Here is a 17500-nt window from a genome sequence, read left to right on the forward strand (position 1 = left end):
TAGTCTTGATCAATCACACTTAGTGCGTGTTGCTCGGCTATGCACAAGTAGACATGAAACTTATGGATGGATGCATGTCCTGTGAGCTGCATATTCATGCCATGTGACGATCAAATGCAATGATTCTGTCGAACCACACTAGTAACAGTTGCAATTGGCACAAAAATACCTGCGTTATACTCGGTACTCATTATATGTTGCGATCGACAAGAAACATCCTAGATCTACTTCGTTGCATCTGATCAACTGCTATAGCTATGTTCATTAAGCCCAATAATTTGTTATACCTGTGTTAATTACATATGATAACTCATTAGATGCAATAATTAGTTATACCCACGTTCGTTATTGAGATTCAACTCTATTGAAGACAACAGAGGCCTCATGATATCAGCAAGTGCTAGTCACTATAATGAGGTATCACACTGGGTGCCAAGTCACGCAAAAATAGGTGTACTAGTGAACGGTATCAATTGAGAATGCAGGCCCAAGGAAAATAAAGGACTGCACGCAGCCACAACAGCAGCCCCACATCACTCCTCACAAAATGAGCACAGGCATCCCAACTGTTGCACATACTGTATTCTCAACAGCAGTTCTTTAGTACAAACTCATAGCTGGAGGCCGTCTGCGACATGACTTGGAGCAGGTACGACCATCCCATTTGTGTGGCTGTAAGGCCTGCCAGCGGCCTCCGGCTCTGTGGAGCCACTTGCTGGCAGCTGGCGCCAAGCATCGGCAGGGTGAATTTGTATGCAGTGGGTCCCAACCCTCGCCACCATCTTGGTCAGCCGTGGCAGCAGCAGAAAGACAGTAAACCGCCTGCAGGCCTCAGAGGGCGAGCAAGCTGCTTGCATACGCCATGGGCTTGATGTTTGGATGAGGCTGCAAGTAAGTGCACCAGTGCAATATGCACCAAATTCAATGTTCGTACTAAATAATAATAAAAAAAAGCCAGAAGTGACATGGCTTGCCAACAATTAAAATGTGTGCCTGCAGCAATGACAAGACAACAGCAAAGAGAAAGCATGCTATGTATCAACTCTGCCACCTATGCCAGATTTTGTTGATTCATTCAACACTGTGACACTGTAAGAATGTAGTAGCATACAGATCGATTACGTAACTATTCCATGCCTTTCCATTGCTAACATTCAATTGCAAGGAAAGAAAAGACAAGCGCCGTTCAGTGCTGCTGTCCAGAATAAATGAATGGTTAAAATAAACCTATTTCTGGAAATAAGGTAATTCCCTATACTATTACATTTGGTACAACAAATCTTCTAGCATGTCTTAAGCAATTTGTTGTAACAGGATTAAACTGTAAGTAAACAAACCCGTAACTCCAGCTTACTTTTGTTACAAGTTTCATGCTGGCACTGGCAAAGCTAACTAAAAAAATATCTGATTTTGTTATATTGTGCTACTGGTGTAGCCAGTGATGAGTGAAAGCAAATGACGCTTTGAACATGTGCAAAGGTAAGATGAGATGCACTAAGAAACTTGCCACATGCAGCAATCACAGTTAAACGTACGTAAGGCAGAGCTTGTTAAAATTGTTGACTGCCATCAGATATGTACTAAAAACATAATAGCACTCAGCTAGCAATAACACACTTATAAGGGTCACAATGTGCTTGTAATGGCACCATGACAACAGCTTTCACTTAGATAAAGGGTCTCTAAACTCCAAACTGGTACTATGAACTTACCACAGCCTCATATGTGGTGAACTTAGGCTTCAGGTCGCGGCCGTTCATGGTGATGAAAGCTCCCTTGTTCCCCATAGTGTCACTGCACAGAAACACACAAAAAGAAAATACTTCAGTGGAAGTCAACTGCAGTTATGGCAGGAAAATGGACATAATAATCTGAGTATTGCTTCCACATGCCATGATTTTGCTAAAATGTACTGATCCCAACACATGACCCCTTTCTAATTTTCAATTTTTCCTTTACATGAAAGGAAAGAGCCACAAAAAACTACAACAAATAATAGCTTGATGAGGTGGCTGCACCTATGACATGATGGCAACGGATATAACAAAATGGTGGTCATGTACAAATAGCTTCGATGAAATAACGCTTTGTAAATGATATGCCACAGCTAATAACAACGTAACAACAATGCCCACGACTATCTCGCAAGTAAACAAGGCATGTGCACAAACAATCATCATTTATAGGATAGGTCTATACAGCAACAGCAAACAGTGTCAAATGCACAAGCTACATAAGAGCAAACAACTGCACATGCTTCTATTCAAGCAGAAAACTAAGAAGGGTTGAACATGGACAGCATCTGACATTAGCTACTTTTCTTGTTAAATGTAAAGTTTAATAGCCAAACAAAATCTGAACAAATTGGAGAATTCAGGATTCAGTACTAACCAGTAGTTTGGCGCAGAGAAGACAGTGATGCATTTGCCTTGGTGGGCAACCTCGTAGCCATCGGCCTTGACTTCATGGCTACGCACAATGTAGTCTAGGTTGTTGTGCTGCAGGAAGCGCCGCGTCACATCGGGTCCAAAGTGAATGCCCACACCACGCTTGCTGGGGGAGCGACCCTCTTGGGGCTGGGGGTCCGACCACAGAAGTTCACACATGATGCCTTCCTCTGGTGGTTGCCTGTTACGGGACGTCTTGCGGATATCGTCTAGCGTCACATTGTCATCAGAGAACAGGCCTCCATGCATCACCTGCATAGCACGACAGCGACTACTACTAGAGCAGCTCTCAGCAATCGCAACAAAGGAGTGGTTGAGCGTTGTCACTTGCAATCAATCGGATGCCATAGTGAACTGCCAGGTGTGCCAAGGTTGGCTTCTTTTGTTCAGAAATGCAATATAATGAATCCTACATATAAGAAGCTTTTTAATCTTAGACAACACCAGCCTGCCTGTGCTGGGCCATCCACAGACCACTTTGGAGAAGCTAGGCCTGTATTGGTTCACTAAGTTGTTACTTGAGACTCAGGATGGAGATCATGTAAAATGTTCAAGGAATAAGCCTCTTAGCTAGGCAAAAATGTGTCCATATAAGATACTTTAGGTGACTGTAGCACAACAAGAACAAAATAATAAAACATGAACTTGGCACTTGCAACTGGAAAGCATGCATCTACGGTGAACAGTGAAACCAGGAATGATATGCATATTGTTGAGGTGCTCTGCCTAGCTCCTTAATATCTTCCCAAGATTATTTTAAATGTTAGGTGGCAGCAAATACATATACTATCAGAAAATCTGAAAGCGCACACACACACACACACACACACACACACATATATATTGTTACAAGCATCACAATATACTAGATAGTTGGCATCTTATGATATAACTATATAAGTATAGAGATGAATTTTTCATGCTACCTTTCAAAGGTGAAAATCTTGAGAAACGCTACAAGGTACATAGAACAAGTATTTAATTTCAACAGTTTGGACCTGTGGAACTGTCTTCATCGAGGTTTACAAAAAGTGGCACTTCATATACAGCACAGCATGTGACAAAATAAAATTAATTTATTCCTGAAAAGATCAACTGCTTCATATTACTAATGAATTAATAAATTTTGTGCACTTGATGTGTACCTTTCATTGCCTACTAGGGATGCAGACTTCTCTAAGAACCGCACACGAAAGAAATGCTTTAACACTACAAAGCAGTTCCCTACAATGCATTAAACATCACATGTGGTTCAATCATGCTAGCAGAGGAAGCGAACCATGTGGCAAAGTATGCGGTAAACTTGGCGAGACAAAGCTATTACGTCATAAAGCAGCACACACCAGAACACGTCCATTGATGAGATGAGCCAAGGGAAGCCAGTTGAACACTTCTGTGAATAGCTCAGCCATGTTGGGTGTGTATCTGAGAGGCAAGGCTAAGGACCATAAAGCAATACTTCTATGGTCCTTCTATGGGCAGTTGCCCAAAGTCCTCAAAAGAATTGTCCACAAGGGATACGAGGAAAATGCAGAAAAATGCACCTACATAGCCAGCTGATGCTCCATAGATTTACATAGCACTGACATAACTGATGGCTCAGAATTTTGCTAGAAAGTGTTATTTAGATGCAAATATATCCGACTTTTGGCTGGGATGAGGGTAAAGTTTACTGTTGGCAGAGCAGTTTCATGCTGTTATACATGTTTTTCTAGAGCAGATGATGCTGCACTATGATGGGACATAATGTGTTTGCAGACTTTTCATTGGATAACGCCAGCTTTCACTGCCAACATATTGTGAAACAAAGTACGAAAATGAGCCCTTGAACAGCATCACCTGTTGCAAGAGTGAGACATTTGGCATGCATATAAAATGACCTGTGTGTCTCATCTGTACTCCTTCCATCTGTCTGTCTACCTGCAGGTTAAAGTTTGCAATGCTGAACAAGTTTTCCCAATCATCTGCTCTCATGAACTGCCTGTTTCAAACCATATTTATCAGATAAATTTAGATTAAAAACAAAGTGAAACTAGCACTGGTCAGCCATAGAATTACAACTGCCTTTTACACACATTGGCTTCTGCTACTGGCCCTGGCACACTGAAATTCATATGAACATAATTGTCTCATTCTTATTCTACTGTAGTTTCAACTTCAAATGAAGAACAAAGTTCCAAATTAATGCTCTGCAGCAGAATGCCTCCAGTGCCACGGCATTCTGGCACTTTGCACAAGATCACAGGTTCAACATCCAGCTGCAACACATTTTGAAGGCAAAACAATGCAAGGATGCTTCCAGATTCCAATTTCAGTAAATGTTGCAAAGCCCAAGTTATAGAACAACGGGTGAATTAGTGTGACTCAGAGCACCTTTTGTAGCCCAAGGTGTAAGCTATGGGACTATAATTACAAACAGCAAAAACCTGCCACATTAATATTCCAGGTGTCAGAAACAAAAAACAAGTGATCGTGCCTTCTCAATAAACTATACTGAAAGTTGTAAACAAACACTAATAAGATTCATTACACAGTAAAACCTAATTATAACAAAGTTGCACCTGACACGAAAATACCTTCGTTATATTCTGGATTTGTTACAAGTGTATTTTTGTTATGTGCTGATATCGGCAAAAAGCATTTCTAATTTACTTCGTTATATCAGATATTTCATTATATCCATGTTCATTATGGCATCGAACTTTGATCATGCACGAGATGTCTGCTTTCCCAAGTTGCATCAACGTGACCAGTGTGTGCGATCACTGTATCATAAATGAGTTGGCACAGCTGAGTTGCCACAATGGCACAGCTGTAGAGTCAATATCAATGGTAACAGAGCTTTCAAGATGGCAGAACCACCAGCAATTTGTGCCAATTTAGACATATCTGACATATGCAAAATGGCAGGACAGTGATGCTCACTAGCATTCCCGTTTCACATCGACATGAAATTGTATAATAAAGTTACATTATTCATATGCAGATAAATGTTGATTTGATGGACTTCGACAAATTTCTCTAGAAGACAATGCAATAATTATCTCAATCTACACCAGAGTTTGACTACGGTGTTGATCTGTAAAGGATACTTGGCCTTGACCTCCCCTTCAAAACCATACATTTGGTTCATGGTCTGGCTCTCATGGTTTCCTGCAGAGGAAAACAGTTCAGTCTGGCTTTACAATACAAGTGTTGTTAAAGCCGCATGCATTTTAACAGTCTCCTTACCTCGTGACATGTACATGTGATTTGGATAGAGCAACTTGAAGCCAAGCAATGTGAAGATGCACTCGACTGAGAAAGAACCCCGGTCAACAAAGTCTCCATTGAACAGCTGGTCAGGTCAAGAAGAACAGGTCAAAGAACAGGTCAAGGATTAAGCAAATCACACATCCAAAAGAAAAAAGACACACACACACATATACTGTGACTGTGTGTGTGCCTAAAGCTAGAAAAAACTCATTACACCACAAGCCAAAGGATACATATGGGTTAGTCTCAGATGGCAGCCCATTCAGCTCAAAGATGTTCATGAGGTCAAAGAACTGGCCGTGAATGTCCCCACATACTGTAAACTTGCACTCCTGCAGCAATTAAAGTTGTCAGAATAAGCTAGCGCACAGATCCAAATAAATAAAGCCACATTACTGATGGCACGTTGATGTCTACGAGGCTGGGAAGGGGCTGGAACAGTGCCTTGGCATCTACCAGGATCTGCAATGACAAAAGGTCAAGAACAGCACACTCATTATGCACACCCTTAGGGCCTTGTGGTGGTTTTTGAATGTGGTAATTAAACCTTCCCAGTTGCTAAAACATGCTGCCATGTACAGCTCATCCAAGTACTACATCTCTATGTACTGCAGAGAACTTAGAATTTGCTGCCTTACTTTTTCAGTGGTTTTTTGTTTTTTAATCCTATACATACTTCTTATATATGTGTTGGCATAAATCAGTAGGAATACCTAGCCATTAAATGTATTAGTCCAAAGATACAGCCAATCCAAATTAAGGAAGTTGTATCTGACACAAAAATACATCCACTATATGTAATATTAATATCTGATATCCATTACAAAAATACTGAATTCGTTGAGTGCTGATATCAGCAAAAAATAATTTTAGATTTACTCCATTAGACCCGATAATTGATTATATTTGTGTTCATTACATTCAGTTTTGACAGCGTCAGGAGCAAATCGCAGGGATCAAAGCAGGAGAGAAACCAAAAACGAAACAAGAACAAGTGCACACCAAGGAAACTGTGCAATGGCTTGAAAGCTACGAGGTGTGCAGAGGCCAACCACGACTGTCAAAAGGATGCAAAGGAGATGTGCCTCAGAGATCCATTGATCAGAGTGCCTCAGAGATCCATGCCTCTGGAAGTTGGAAAAGTAAGGACTAATTGCAAGGTTTAAGCTTGATACCATGCCTAGGAGTGTGTGTTATAAAATAGCATGTATTGCTCCTAATACACAAATGACTGCAAATAAGCTTAGAAATTATTTTAGTACTAAAAGTTTTTTTAATTTTTATATCTTCACTATAGTTGTCAAAAACATTGATGATTGGTTCCTAAAATGCACATGACCAATATTGCTGCAACATACAGTAACATGAACATACTTATATTCTGGATGTCCCTGCACATATACATGCAAAATTCAGCTGAGATCAAGTCACATGAAGCACAAGATTTTTTGGGCACTAGTAATAAAACCAGCATAAAATGGAAAAAAGAGAGAGAAGTTGAAATTTTCTAAACACGCTTATTAGTTATTGCAGATAATCAATTTGCATGTATTTTGGCAAGAATTGAGACTAGTCTTTCAAGAACCGTAAAAGTTTGAAATTCTCCTGCTGCATAGGTGGTATCCTCAGAACGCTTGCGAGCTTTCGCCTCTCGCCGGGCTTTCTTAGCTACACCGCAATGGCATGTTTTAGCTTCAGTTGTCTGTGTTTTACAGATTCTCTTATTGCTCAAAGCGACTGTAACTCCCAAGTTGGAAAAACACCCAGTTCCTGCAAGGTCTCCCTGAAGCCTTTGTGGCCTTTGTTGAACCATGTATGGTATGGCTACAGAAGTGGCCATTTCCACAACAGTGCAAATCCTGTGTTGGCACGCAGCAGCTAAATGTTGCTGTTGAGAGACTCGGCTGCATTTTGGGGTTTGCTCTGAATATAGCGAAACAACAGCGTCTCAATGGTCATCCTCTCACGCATAAGAAGCACAGCCTTCGCCCTATCACTGGTGGAAAGTGGAGAATGAGCTGATGCCGACTCAGCCAGCACCAATGCTCTCTTGTTGTTGCACCAGGAAAGCTCACCATCTGGGTAAAACTTGTCATTGTGAGCTTCACCAGTTGAGCATGCACGGAAAAATAACGTCCCTACCATGTGTTGATTAGAACCCTTTTTCAGTCTCCCGGATGAAGAAACGGCCCAATTTTCTTTACATATGAAAATCAAATGTTGAAGGGTAATTTTGCAAGCAAAATACGAAAAATTATTTTAGTAAAATATGATTTTTCTACTTGTGTCTCGCTCGTTTGCCACTGCCACATGGCGTTGAAAACACAAAAGCAAACAAGAAAATGTGAACTTGATGGAACCAAACCATTTATTGAGTGAGGTTGTGGTAGTAACAGTTTAGTGGCAAATACAGTGACAGGCAATATAAGCTGTCGTCAAATCAAATGTGAGGACTTATATGTGAATGAAATTCGAAGTATTCTACACTCTAGGAGATTCAAATGTTATGGTGGTACATGTATCTATGGGAAATGTTACAAGCTTTGTGGCAGCCAATGAACAAAACTTGGAATCACCCGTACTGTTTGTCCCTGTTAGTATTTTGTGGCTTTAACTGTTTCTGTTTGTTCTCTTGAATTTAACCAAGCACTGCACAAGTTGTTTATGAGCAATGTGTGTCCTTTTAGTGGTGCACAAATGTCGATAGCTGTAATTTACTTATGTTTGGCCATCGCTCTTGTAATAGCTCAATTGGGCTGACAACGTTAGGAGACAATGTTAGAAGATGGAAATTCACAAGACATTATTACCTGCCTCATTCAGCAGTTCATCTGCTCACTTCACTTTTGAGCAGAGAGCAGGGTCATGGGTGTGCACGTATACTATACATGTGTGCAAACCTTCTTTCACTGCTGAGAGCTTTTGCAACACTACAGTACGTAGAGTAAAATATGAACAGCAATGTAACAGAGACAACATAAAAACCCCAGACAGCAGAGTAGTGCAGTACGATAATGAAGCAAGGCCACCAAGTTGCATGGCAGATATTAAAACGAGGGTAAATGCAGCATCAAGACATGATATTGGGCACCACATCACTCTAGCCAGTGCAGTCACAACTTGCACATTGCAGTCACAATGCAGTCATATCGCTGCCAGGGATGACAAAAGGGTAATTTCATGGCTGTTTTTGTTGCATTGCATGAAAAATAAAGGGGATGACACAAGTGAAGGTATGAAATTGCACTAGTCTACGCTCGTTACAACAGACTTTCGGATACAACAGACTATATTTCAGCCTTAGTTTGTTCTACCTATTTTATTAATGCAACCAAGTTCACTTTTAACTGAGCATGCTACAAAAGACTATAGGCTACAGCAGGTGAAATTAGCGGCAATTTTTTTCAAAATCGGGCGAATAAAACATACTTATGCTGTGTCGACACGGGCTGGCATCTGACTTGCGAGAGTCGGCCGACGATCGCGGCTCAATATTGCGCGCGCGAGGGAGCAAGGCGGGGTGGAAACGTGCCGTCTTCTTTCGAGGGACAAGGCGGGGGGGGGGGGGGAGAAAGGCAGGTGCTGCTTACAGCGCGGCCGCCGTATCTTGAATGAATGCGATCTGCCATGTGGACAAAGTGCTCCCAGAGCCGGTTGCTACGTATGCGCTGTGCTTTCGACGTTTAGTTCGCATTGAAGCGAGACACAGCACGAAGGTCAGTTCGCTCACTGCTGCCGCTGGGCTTATCTTGCTTAATTTTCTATCGCAATCGATGCTTCTCCTTCCGGGCGAAACTGCGACTTTTTTTGCTATGTTTAGCCAATCACTCTTTGCAATAAAGTTGTTAGACATTGCAACGAAAGTTTCGTAAGTTAGGCGTTTCGGATATTACGGACTTAGGATAAAACGGACATTTTTTGTCGGATTATCAGGGTCCATTGTAACGACAGCCGACTTTACTACAACTGTTTTATCTATGGCCAAGAATGTATTTTATATATGGTGAGAAGTGGTTGATGTCACAAGCTTTGTGCACATTACAAGTCAAGAGGAGTGTTGACAAGAACTCGTGAAGGCAGGAAAAAAGGGAGAACAATAAAAAAGAAGCACAATACTCCTTGTCACGCAGAGGTGAATGACAGTATAAGTTGACCAACAATGTGGACAGTACCGGTAGAACAAAATGCTGCCAGAACCCATCTCGCAATGAGTGTCGACGTTAATGCAATTAGCACTGAAGCGACACACCATATTTCCACTGCCAAAACGCGTCATGTATAAGGTGTGTAATCAGCTTCACTTTGCACACGCTCTGCCATCTGGCAGTGCCACCGCGAAGTCCACTTGTGGTGCATGTGTGAACATATACTCGATAAGATTGTCCGAACCTATTGGAGAAAATTGCAGAAGCATTGGAGAAATGTAGAGAATTTCGTCAGTGAAGAGCAGCACATCAGTGGCACTCACCCAGTGACCGAATTTGGCGTCAAAGAGGATCACCAAAGAGTGGCACATTTGGTCCCCCCCCAGGCAACTGGTTTCGAACCAACCTCCCTCAGCACAGCAGCCTGTTGCTCTACACATCCGACCATGGACTACCCAGTGACCCAAGTTAGTAGGAAAACGGTTAGGTCCACAGTCAGACAGACAGACAGACAGACTCCAGAAAGTGTTTGATGTATCTTATGAATGTTAATTGCATTATTAAGACAGCCTCATTATGGTATCCTTCTACTCAGTGAGCCTTGCAGAAATAGGAACACCAGGTGTACTGACTTTTCCAGCTAAGCAACTTGCTGATTACCACTTAAATTTCATACAGAGGTGCCACTTTGTGGCTGTTGCACTTTAATACCATATCAGCAGAGTTCTCCCCAGAAATTTTTGAGGGATGAACATCTTGCGATAGATGGTAGGTAGGGGTTAGGCATGCAACTGAGCCTCTTTCTCTCTGTATTTTTCCGATACGACTATGCTGGCAATTTCGACACAATAATGAAACTAACATGAGCCAGCAACACATCTTACAGCAATTGCCAAACTTCACCAGGACAAAGAAATGTACAGCTCGTCACTGCAAGAATGTGCGCGGAACGCCTGCCGGCGATATAAATCTACGTGATTCCTTTGTCTGCAAGGCAGCATAACGAATTTAGATTTGTTATTTTCTTTTTGCTTGTTTTGCTGTTATTTCTGCACAGCAAATACACTGCTATGGCTATCTGAAGCTCAGGTCTCTCCTCTTTATGATGGTACCAAAATGGCAGCAATACATCAACCGAAGGTCTTGCTAGTCATGCACTCTTCCAGTGTGATGGCACCTCCCAATGCCCAATTTTTTACCTGATTTTCTACCCGATTTTCGTCAACATCCAAGGATTGTGAAAAAGAAAGAATTGAACATTTTGACTGATCAAACGGAGCGCTTGGCAGTAACCTGGAGCAGTGGATGATAAACCAGAGCGGTGGAGGGTAAATAAGAGTGTGCGGCATTTCCAATGCCCACCAGATGTGGCAGGGAAAACTCTGCCACACTGTTTGCACAGCAAAGCACTGTTTGCGCATTTCATTCACAAGCGAGCTCAACTCTGCAGTGACGGCACTCAATATTTGATTTCGTTGCAACAAAATGTGGTGCACCTGTCACTGCTACAGTGGAATGCATTTTTCGCTGCAGCGGTAGCAAATTTTAAATTTGACGACGAAACAAATTTTTTTCTATGTTGTGCCCCATGGCTTTCTGTAAGCGAAACAAGCAAGTAATGGTCACAGGCATGGTATTAAGCTTAACCCACAGCAAGATGCTACGGCTAAGCCAAATTTGAGCAAAATTTAGCAAGCAGTTCAGCTGGAAGTGTCAGGTACAACTGGTGCTCCTATTTATGCAACACACAGTACATTTCGTAATGAGATTGTTTTTGTTGTGCTCGTGCTTTTGTGGCATGCTGTCACAGTAGTGCTCCCACCATATGCATCGACTGGCCAGTCTATCCCATTACAAGTGAGGCACGCTTGCCTTGTAGGCATATTTCCGATGCAGCTTGCGTCCCGCCTTGAAGGTTTCCATGAGCTCTTTCATGAACTCCAGTGTCACCCGGCCATCCTGCAGCTGGGGTCCCTTGTAGTCATCCTCAATGCCTGCATGTACGTCAATTATAGTCACTCTGTAGGCAAGTAAGCATCATGCAAAACCATTGAGTCTGGGAGGGTGCAGCTACATGCTAAGCCTGGGACAAAGAGCCTTCTCAGTGCTGTGCCAGTCAATCAGAATACAACCAAGTATACATATATATATATATCTACTTCTTTTAAAGTTCGAAAAAAATTTTTTCGAAGGCTGGCCAAGACAAGTAGTGCTGTTCAATCTTTTAAGGTGCACTCTGGAATAGTTGGAAATATCTGTATAAGAAAATGCAATGTACAGGTAGATAATTAAAATGATTCAATAAATGCTTTTCTTATTATTTCCTTTAGGTCACATCATAAGCTTCAACTGTGAAATTGAGGTCGAGCTGTAGTGAAGTTTGCATAGCAAGAATGGTGTTAAGAGTAACACTACTTTAGAGCTATTCTGCCTTAAAGTGTGCTACACAGTACATTGGTGTTCTCAAAGCACGTGCAAAACAGTTCAGGATAACGTTAACTGGATTGCCAATGCTTTATTTAGTAGATGTTGGGGACGGATATCTGGAAAATGGCGCTAGCATTCAGAGTACTGCTAAGCAAACATTACTTCACTACTGCTCAGCTTCAATTTTACAATTGAAACATGCTGAATAATGGAAAAAGTTATGCAGATCCTAAACACATTTTGGAATTTATGTGAAGTAGTTAATCAAGTGCTATAAATTTGCCCATTTCATTCCTGCATCACTGGAAAAAGAAATAAACTGCAAGAGCACCTGTGTGCATACAGGTTCTCTCGTGCATCCGTGCTACACAATATGACGAACAAGTGATAATCTGAAAGAGTGAGTTGCCGCAGGCACGATACAGGAATACGAGCGATTGTGGCCTAATGGTTAGAGCATCAGCATGCCGTGCTGAGAGACCAAGGTTCATCCCAACATCGGGTACGCAATTCAATTTTTTTTTTTGAAGTATGGCCTATTCGGCAAGACTGCAGCAGCACCCAGCAGCTACGGTCAGGAAAGTCGAAGGTTTGCAAAGGAAGTTTTGCTTTAATGGCTACCAGTGGATCTATTCAGTTAGCCACCTGCACAATGCAATTTGTCATGACCAATAATGTTAGCCTTTTCAAGTAATTTGGCCGAACAGACTAAATTGCATTGTATGAAAAATTGTTTGAAGTAAAAAAATAGTGGTATATCCATAGCTTACATGGGCAGCACAACATAATTATGACGAAAGAGATAAAAAATAGAAGGGGGCAGGACATTCAGTCATTACACAAAGGTTGTATGTCTGCAACTATATCACCAGTAAAACAGCATTACAAGCAATATACAAGCATTACAAACAGTATACAGTATGTTTAGATGCAGTGCAGCAAGAAATGCACAGAGTAGGTGTCATACCCCTGCAAATATACAAAGGAAACCCATACAAGTTTCTCAGAAAAAGGTTTTGTGCTACTCTTCAGGTGGATGACAATTTTTCCCTTATAGAAAACTTCCTCCACCTTACAGATTTATGCAAAACTCATTTGTTACATTCAGCGTCCATGTGCTTCACGCAGCTTATTAATTTGACCTCACTCTGCGGTCTGCTAGTCTCCTGGATAGCTTAAATAGCAGAGAGACTGCTCCCACGAAGGTGATGGCCTTGAGTTTGATAGGACCATGACTAATTGCTCTTCAATTGCAAAGCTTTATTTCTCAGAAACTTGTATGAGTTTTGTTTGCAGCTTCCCCAAGATGTATGACAAATTTTTCTTTCACTGCTGCAAACAATGTCAAGAGTAGTGCAAACTGCATTTTCTTTGCTGACGAGATGACAGTACATCTTATCATAAGTCATCCACTGCCCTTGACAAGCTGTCACCAGGATTATTTACATCACTAGGAGTTTGTTCCGCATTTTCAAGCATTGTTAACACCTTTCTCTCATGATCGCAAGGCTTTTTCATTTTTGTCACATTCTTATCTCCGCTCAGAAAGGTAAGCGCGCCGTGTGTTTGTCAAGTGGTCATTTCATCTGAGAGACATAAAAAAGTGGCTGTCATAACCTACATTCATAAGCTGTCTCATAATAAAAAGCACAAAAATCCATTAATCACCTGTGCTAGCAATGTGGCTTATCGTGTCCCTGTTTCGTGTGGTAAACAGCACATAGGTCAAACAGGACGCTGCATCAATGACTGGCTAAGGGAACACTCAAACAATGTCAAGCGTACGTGACAGTTGGCTTACATGTCACTGCAGTTCGTGTGGCTGTGAACTGTTGTTTGCTCAACGTACTGTTGTCAGCAGAAGCGGTGATCAACTAACAGGTGAAATAATTGAGGCTGAAATGATTTCGCGACTTGGCTATGGATGTGTCAGAACACCATCTGTGCACTTGTCAGATAAGGCATTAACCTTCCTAATATTGTGAAATGCGCATGTGCGATGGGATAAGTGACAGCTATAAACATGGATCACCGAAAATAAAGCCTTTTGTTGGAAGTTAGCGCTTGTCTGACGTCTCGTCGTTGCTGTTGTTGTGTATATCTGCGCTACAATTCACCAAGATGTTCATGTTTTGTTTCCTAGCTTAAACAAATGCGAACAAGACTATGAGATAATGTTCATGAGCACTGTTGCCTGTGCACTTCACTTGTCTCATTCCTTGCACTGTTTCCTTTTGTTTGTTTTTTAGAATCATGCACCAACTAGTTTAACAGAAAACTCTCAAGTATAGCAGTTGGTGAGAACAAGACTACTGTACCCCAGAATTTAGAAAGCGAGAAAAAAAAAAAAGAAAGAAGAAGCTTCAGTGAATATCAGTATAAAGCGCCATTATGCAGGTGAGTCTAGTGCACATGACAGTCAAAAAGCCAGTGCACAGAACTACCGAATCTCGGCAGCTCACACTACCCCCCAACTGATCACTCTTGCCTTACACATAGCTTCAATGTCAATGCTGTCTGCGACTGATTTCTTGGAGTCGTCCACGGCAATGGCCCGCTCGAAAGCCATGCGCCGAACCACCTTGAGGCACTCACTGTACTTTGCACTTGCATCGCGGTCGCTCGGCCGTGCTTTTGTTACCTGCAGCAAACAGATTCTATGTGCACTGTTGGACTTATTTGGCCAGCCAGATCGTTCCAGGCACCACTCACCGCCTCGAAGTCCTTGAGCGCTTGCTTGAACTTCCCTAGTGACATGTATGCAGCTGCTCGCCTGTAGTAACCCTGCAGGCCCCAAGATGTGGTCACCGTTGTTAGTACGGCTGATGAGCAATAAATTACCATGTAACCTACACACATTATTTCAGAGCTATCTTGATGGTGCAAGTTGCGCTGCTCAGGCGGCACACAGGGGCACACTAGCATGCAGACACGAAACATGCACTGACTTTGCGCCATCATGTTCACGGTAATTGCCATACTGCTGTTTGTACTGTTCTACCAGAAACAGTGGGCCAGACGATGGTCAGCATTCGGCATTCAAAACAGTGCTGAATGACAGAAAGCAAAAAGAAACAAAACTGAGGAGTCTTAAATTTGTCTAAGTGACTAGGGCTTTCAGCAAAGGCAGAATGTACTTGCCGGCAGTACAAGCTAGCCACGAGGTTGCGAGCTACGCAATAATTTGATTGTAGCACGAATAAGACAAAACTCGCGAAAGTGCGCATACAGCAAGCATGTTGGCCCGGCCACTGTCAACGAGCGCTACCGTTTTGTTAACACTGCGTGCACCGGCGACAAAAACCACTGACGCCGCGCACAGCCATGCGACAAGCGGTTGGCAAGCGCAAAGCTACCATTGAGGCATCGTGGCAAGCGCATTGCAAATTCAAATCATGCGAACCAACAGTTTCGCAAGCACTCTGGTTGCACCCCGGTTAGGCTCGGTTGTACTACCGGTGAGCAGATACATAATTTCACTCTCGCACGGTGTTGCTAGCTGCACAAGGTTCGGGAACACAGCCGCACCTTCACGTAAGTCCTGTCGAGCTCGATCGCCTTGGAAGCATCCTTGAGCGCGTATCCGAAGCACTCCGTCTTGAGGTAAGCGAAGCTGCGGTTCCCATAGTAGACCGCCTTGTAGGGGTCCGCCTCGATCGCTTTGGAGTAGAGCTCGATGGCGGCGTTGAACTCCTGCTCTGCGAATGCAAACCACAAGTGTTGGAGGACGAGCAGGATCGCGGGCAGCGCACGCCGCAGGTGCCGGCACGTCCATGTGCTCGTCCGAGATGCCTTCGACGGGAGTAACACTTACTTTTGAAGTGCTCGTTTGCTTGCTCCTTGTACTTAGCGGCGAGCTCTTCCTTCTCGGGTGGAGATTTGTGCGCGTACGATTCATTCCGGAGTAAACATTCTGTTTCGGAGCCGCCTGAACCCTCCAATATCGCCGCCATGTTCGACGCAATCTGACATCGGCCGCGGCGCACATTCGCATTCTCAGATCAATAATTTATCTCGAGGTGCTCAATAAAGCTGATGCATGCCCGCGACCTTTTACTTTTGTTTGTGCGAACGTTTTATTGATAAGAACAAGCTTGAGAGAAAACATCAGAGAAGAAAAGAAAATGTACATGCTTTGTGTTACTGCATGATTCTGCAAAAATGAATCTAGCAGCGTTGGCTGTGGCACACTCGGGAATAATTCCCCAGGATGACCCATTTGCGCTTTGCGGCTATTGCGCCTTTGGAAGAACCAAAAATTATGAAAGGAGTCTTCCACCATAAGCTGCCCTCATCGTGAGCATTTACAAACCTTTGAAGGCCTACAACCCGTCATGGCCGCTGTGTTCAAACACAGAACCCAGTTTCTGTGTTCTTTATTTTGGGGCAAGCGATTCCGATATTTAAGAGCATAGAACCATAACCACTGTACCATAACCTAGTCGTTTGCATGATTCTACGCCGATAACATGCGTGCACGCGTAGAGAGGTACACTAATTGCATACATCGTTTTGTATCAATGTTTTAGTACGAAACTACGGCTATGTTATGACCAGTGGGAATTATGAATGGATAGATAAGTGGATGGATGTTATGAGCGTCCCCTTTGGAAGGGGGCGGTGGGTTGCGCCACCAAGCTCTTGCTATTATAATGCCTACACTCTAAGAACAGTTTACACCCTTTGGCTTGCCCCTTCTGCCACACAAAAATAATCGTCATCTGCCTTGATGCGTTTCCTTTCTTTATCGCTGCGAGCCCGGAACTTTCCAGTAACGAACGGCACGCGCGTTATCAGCATAGAACAGTTTACACCCTTTGGAGTGCCCCTTCTGATAACGCGCGTGCCGTTCGTCACTGGAAAGTTCCGGGCTTGCAGCGATAAAGGAAGGAAACGCATCAAGGCAGATGACGATTATTTTTGTGTGGCAGAAGGGGCAAGCCAAAGGGTGTAAACTGTTCTTAGAGTGTAATGTCCTACCCAAGTTAAAAAAGTACAAAAAGACCAAAAAGAAGCTATGAACTCTTACAATCACATTTTCTGACCCCCTATGGCGAATTTTGCTTGGTTACGTCTCCGTTTTTTGTTGTTTTCCCACTTTTCATCCAACAATCTTCCAATCGCCTCTTACTAATCTCTATTACGGACGTGTTTACATTTCCACTGCTCTCGCTGAACCCAAGGGCTTCAAGGAGGCCAGTGGTGCCTAAATTGACCACAGGGCAG

At 42.8% G+C, this 17500-nt stretch overlaps 1 protein-coding gene across 1 annotated transcript; it reads right to left on the reverse strand.

Moving 5' to 3' along the window:
- Positions 1–562: 562 nt before the first annotated feature.
- On the reverse strand, positions 563–16260 carry PpD3 (protein phosphatase D3). The gene is made up of 13 exons (XM_050192864.3): positions 16089–16260; positions 15803–15972; positions 14987–15058; positions 14768–14915; positions 11720–11841; positions 6099–6164; positions 5936–6034; positions 5679–5784; positions 5540–5600; positions 3791–3872; positions 2392–2699; positions 1713–1794; positions 563–885 (listed from the first exon to the last, which is right to left on the reverse strand). Exons 1-13 carry the CDS (start codon positions 16225–16227, stop codon positions 832–834), a joined length of 1509 nt encoding a protein of 502 aa, XP_050048821.2. The 5' UTR covers positions 16228–16260; the 3' UTR covers positions 563–831.
- Between the last annotated feature and the right edge of the window lie 1240 nt (positions 16261–17500).

This window comes from Dermacentor andersoni, chromosome 10 (assembly GCF_023375885.2).
Source record: "Dermacentor andersoni chromosome 10, qqDerAnde1_hic_scaffold, whole genome shotgun sequence".
Taxonomy (NCBI): Eukaryota; Metazoa; Arthropoda; class Arachnida; order Ixodida; family Ixodidae; genus Dermacentor; species Dermacentor andersoni.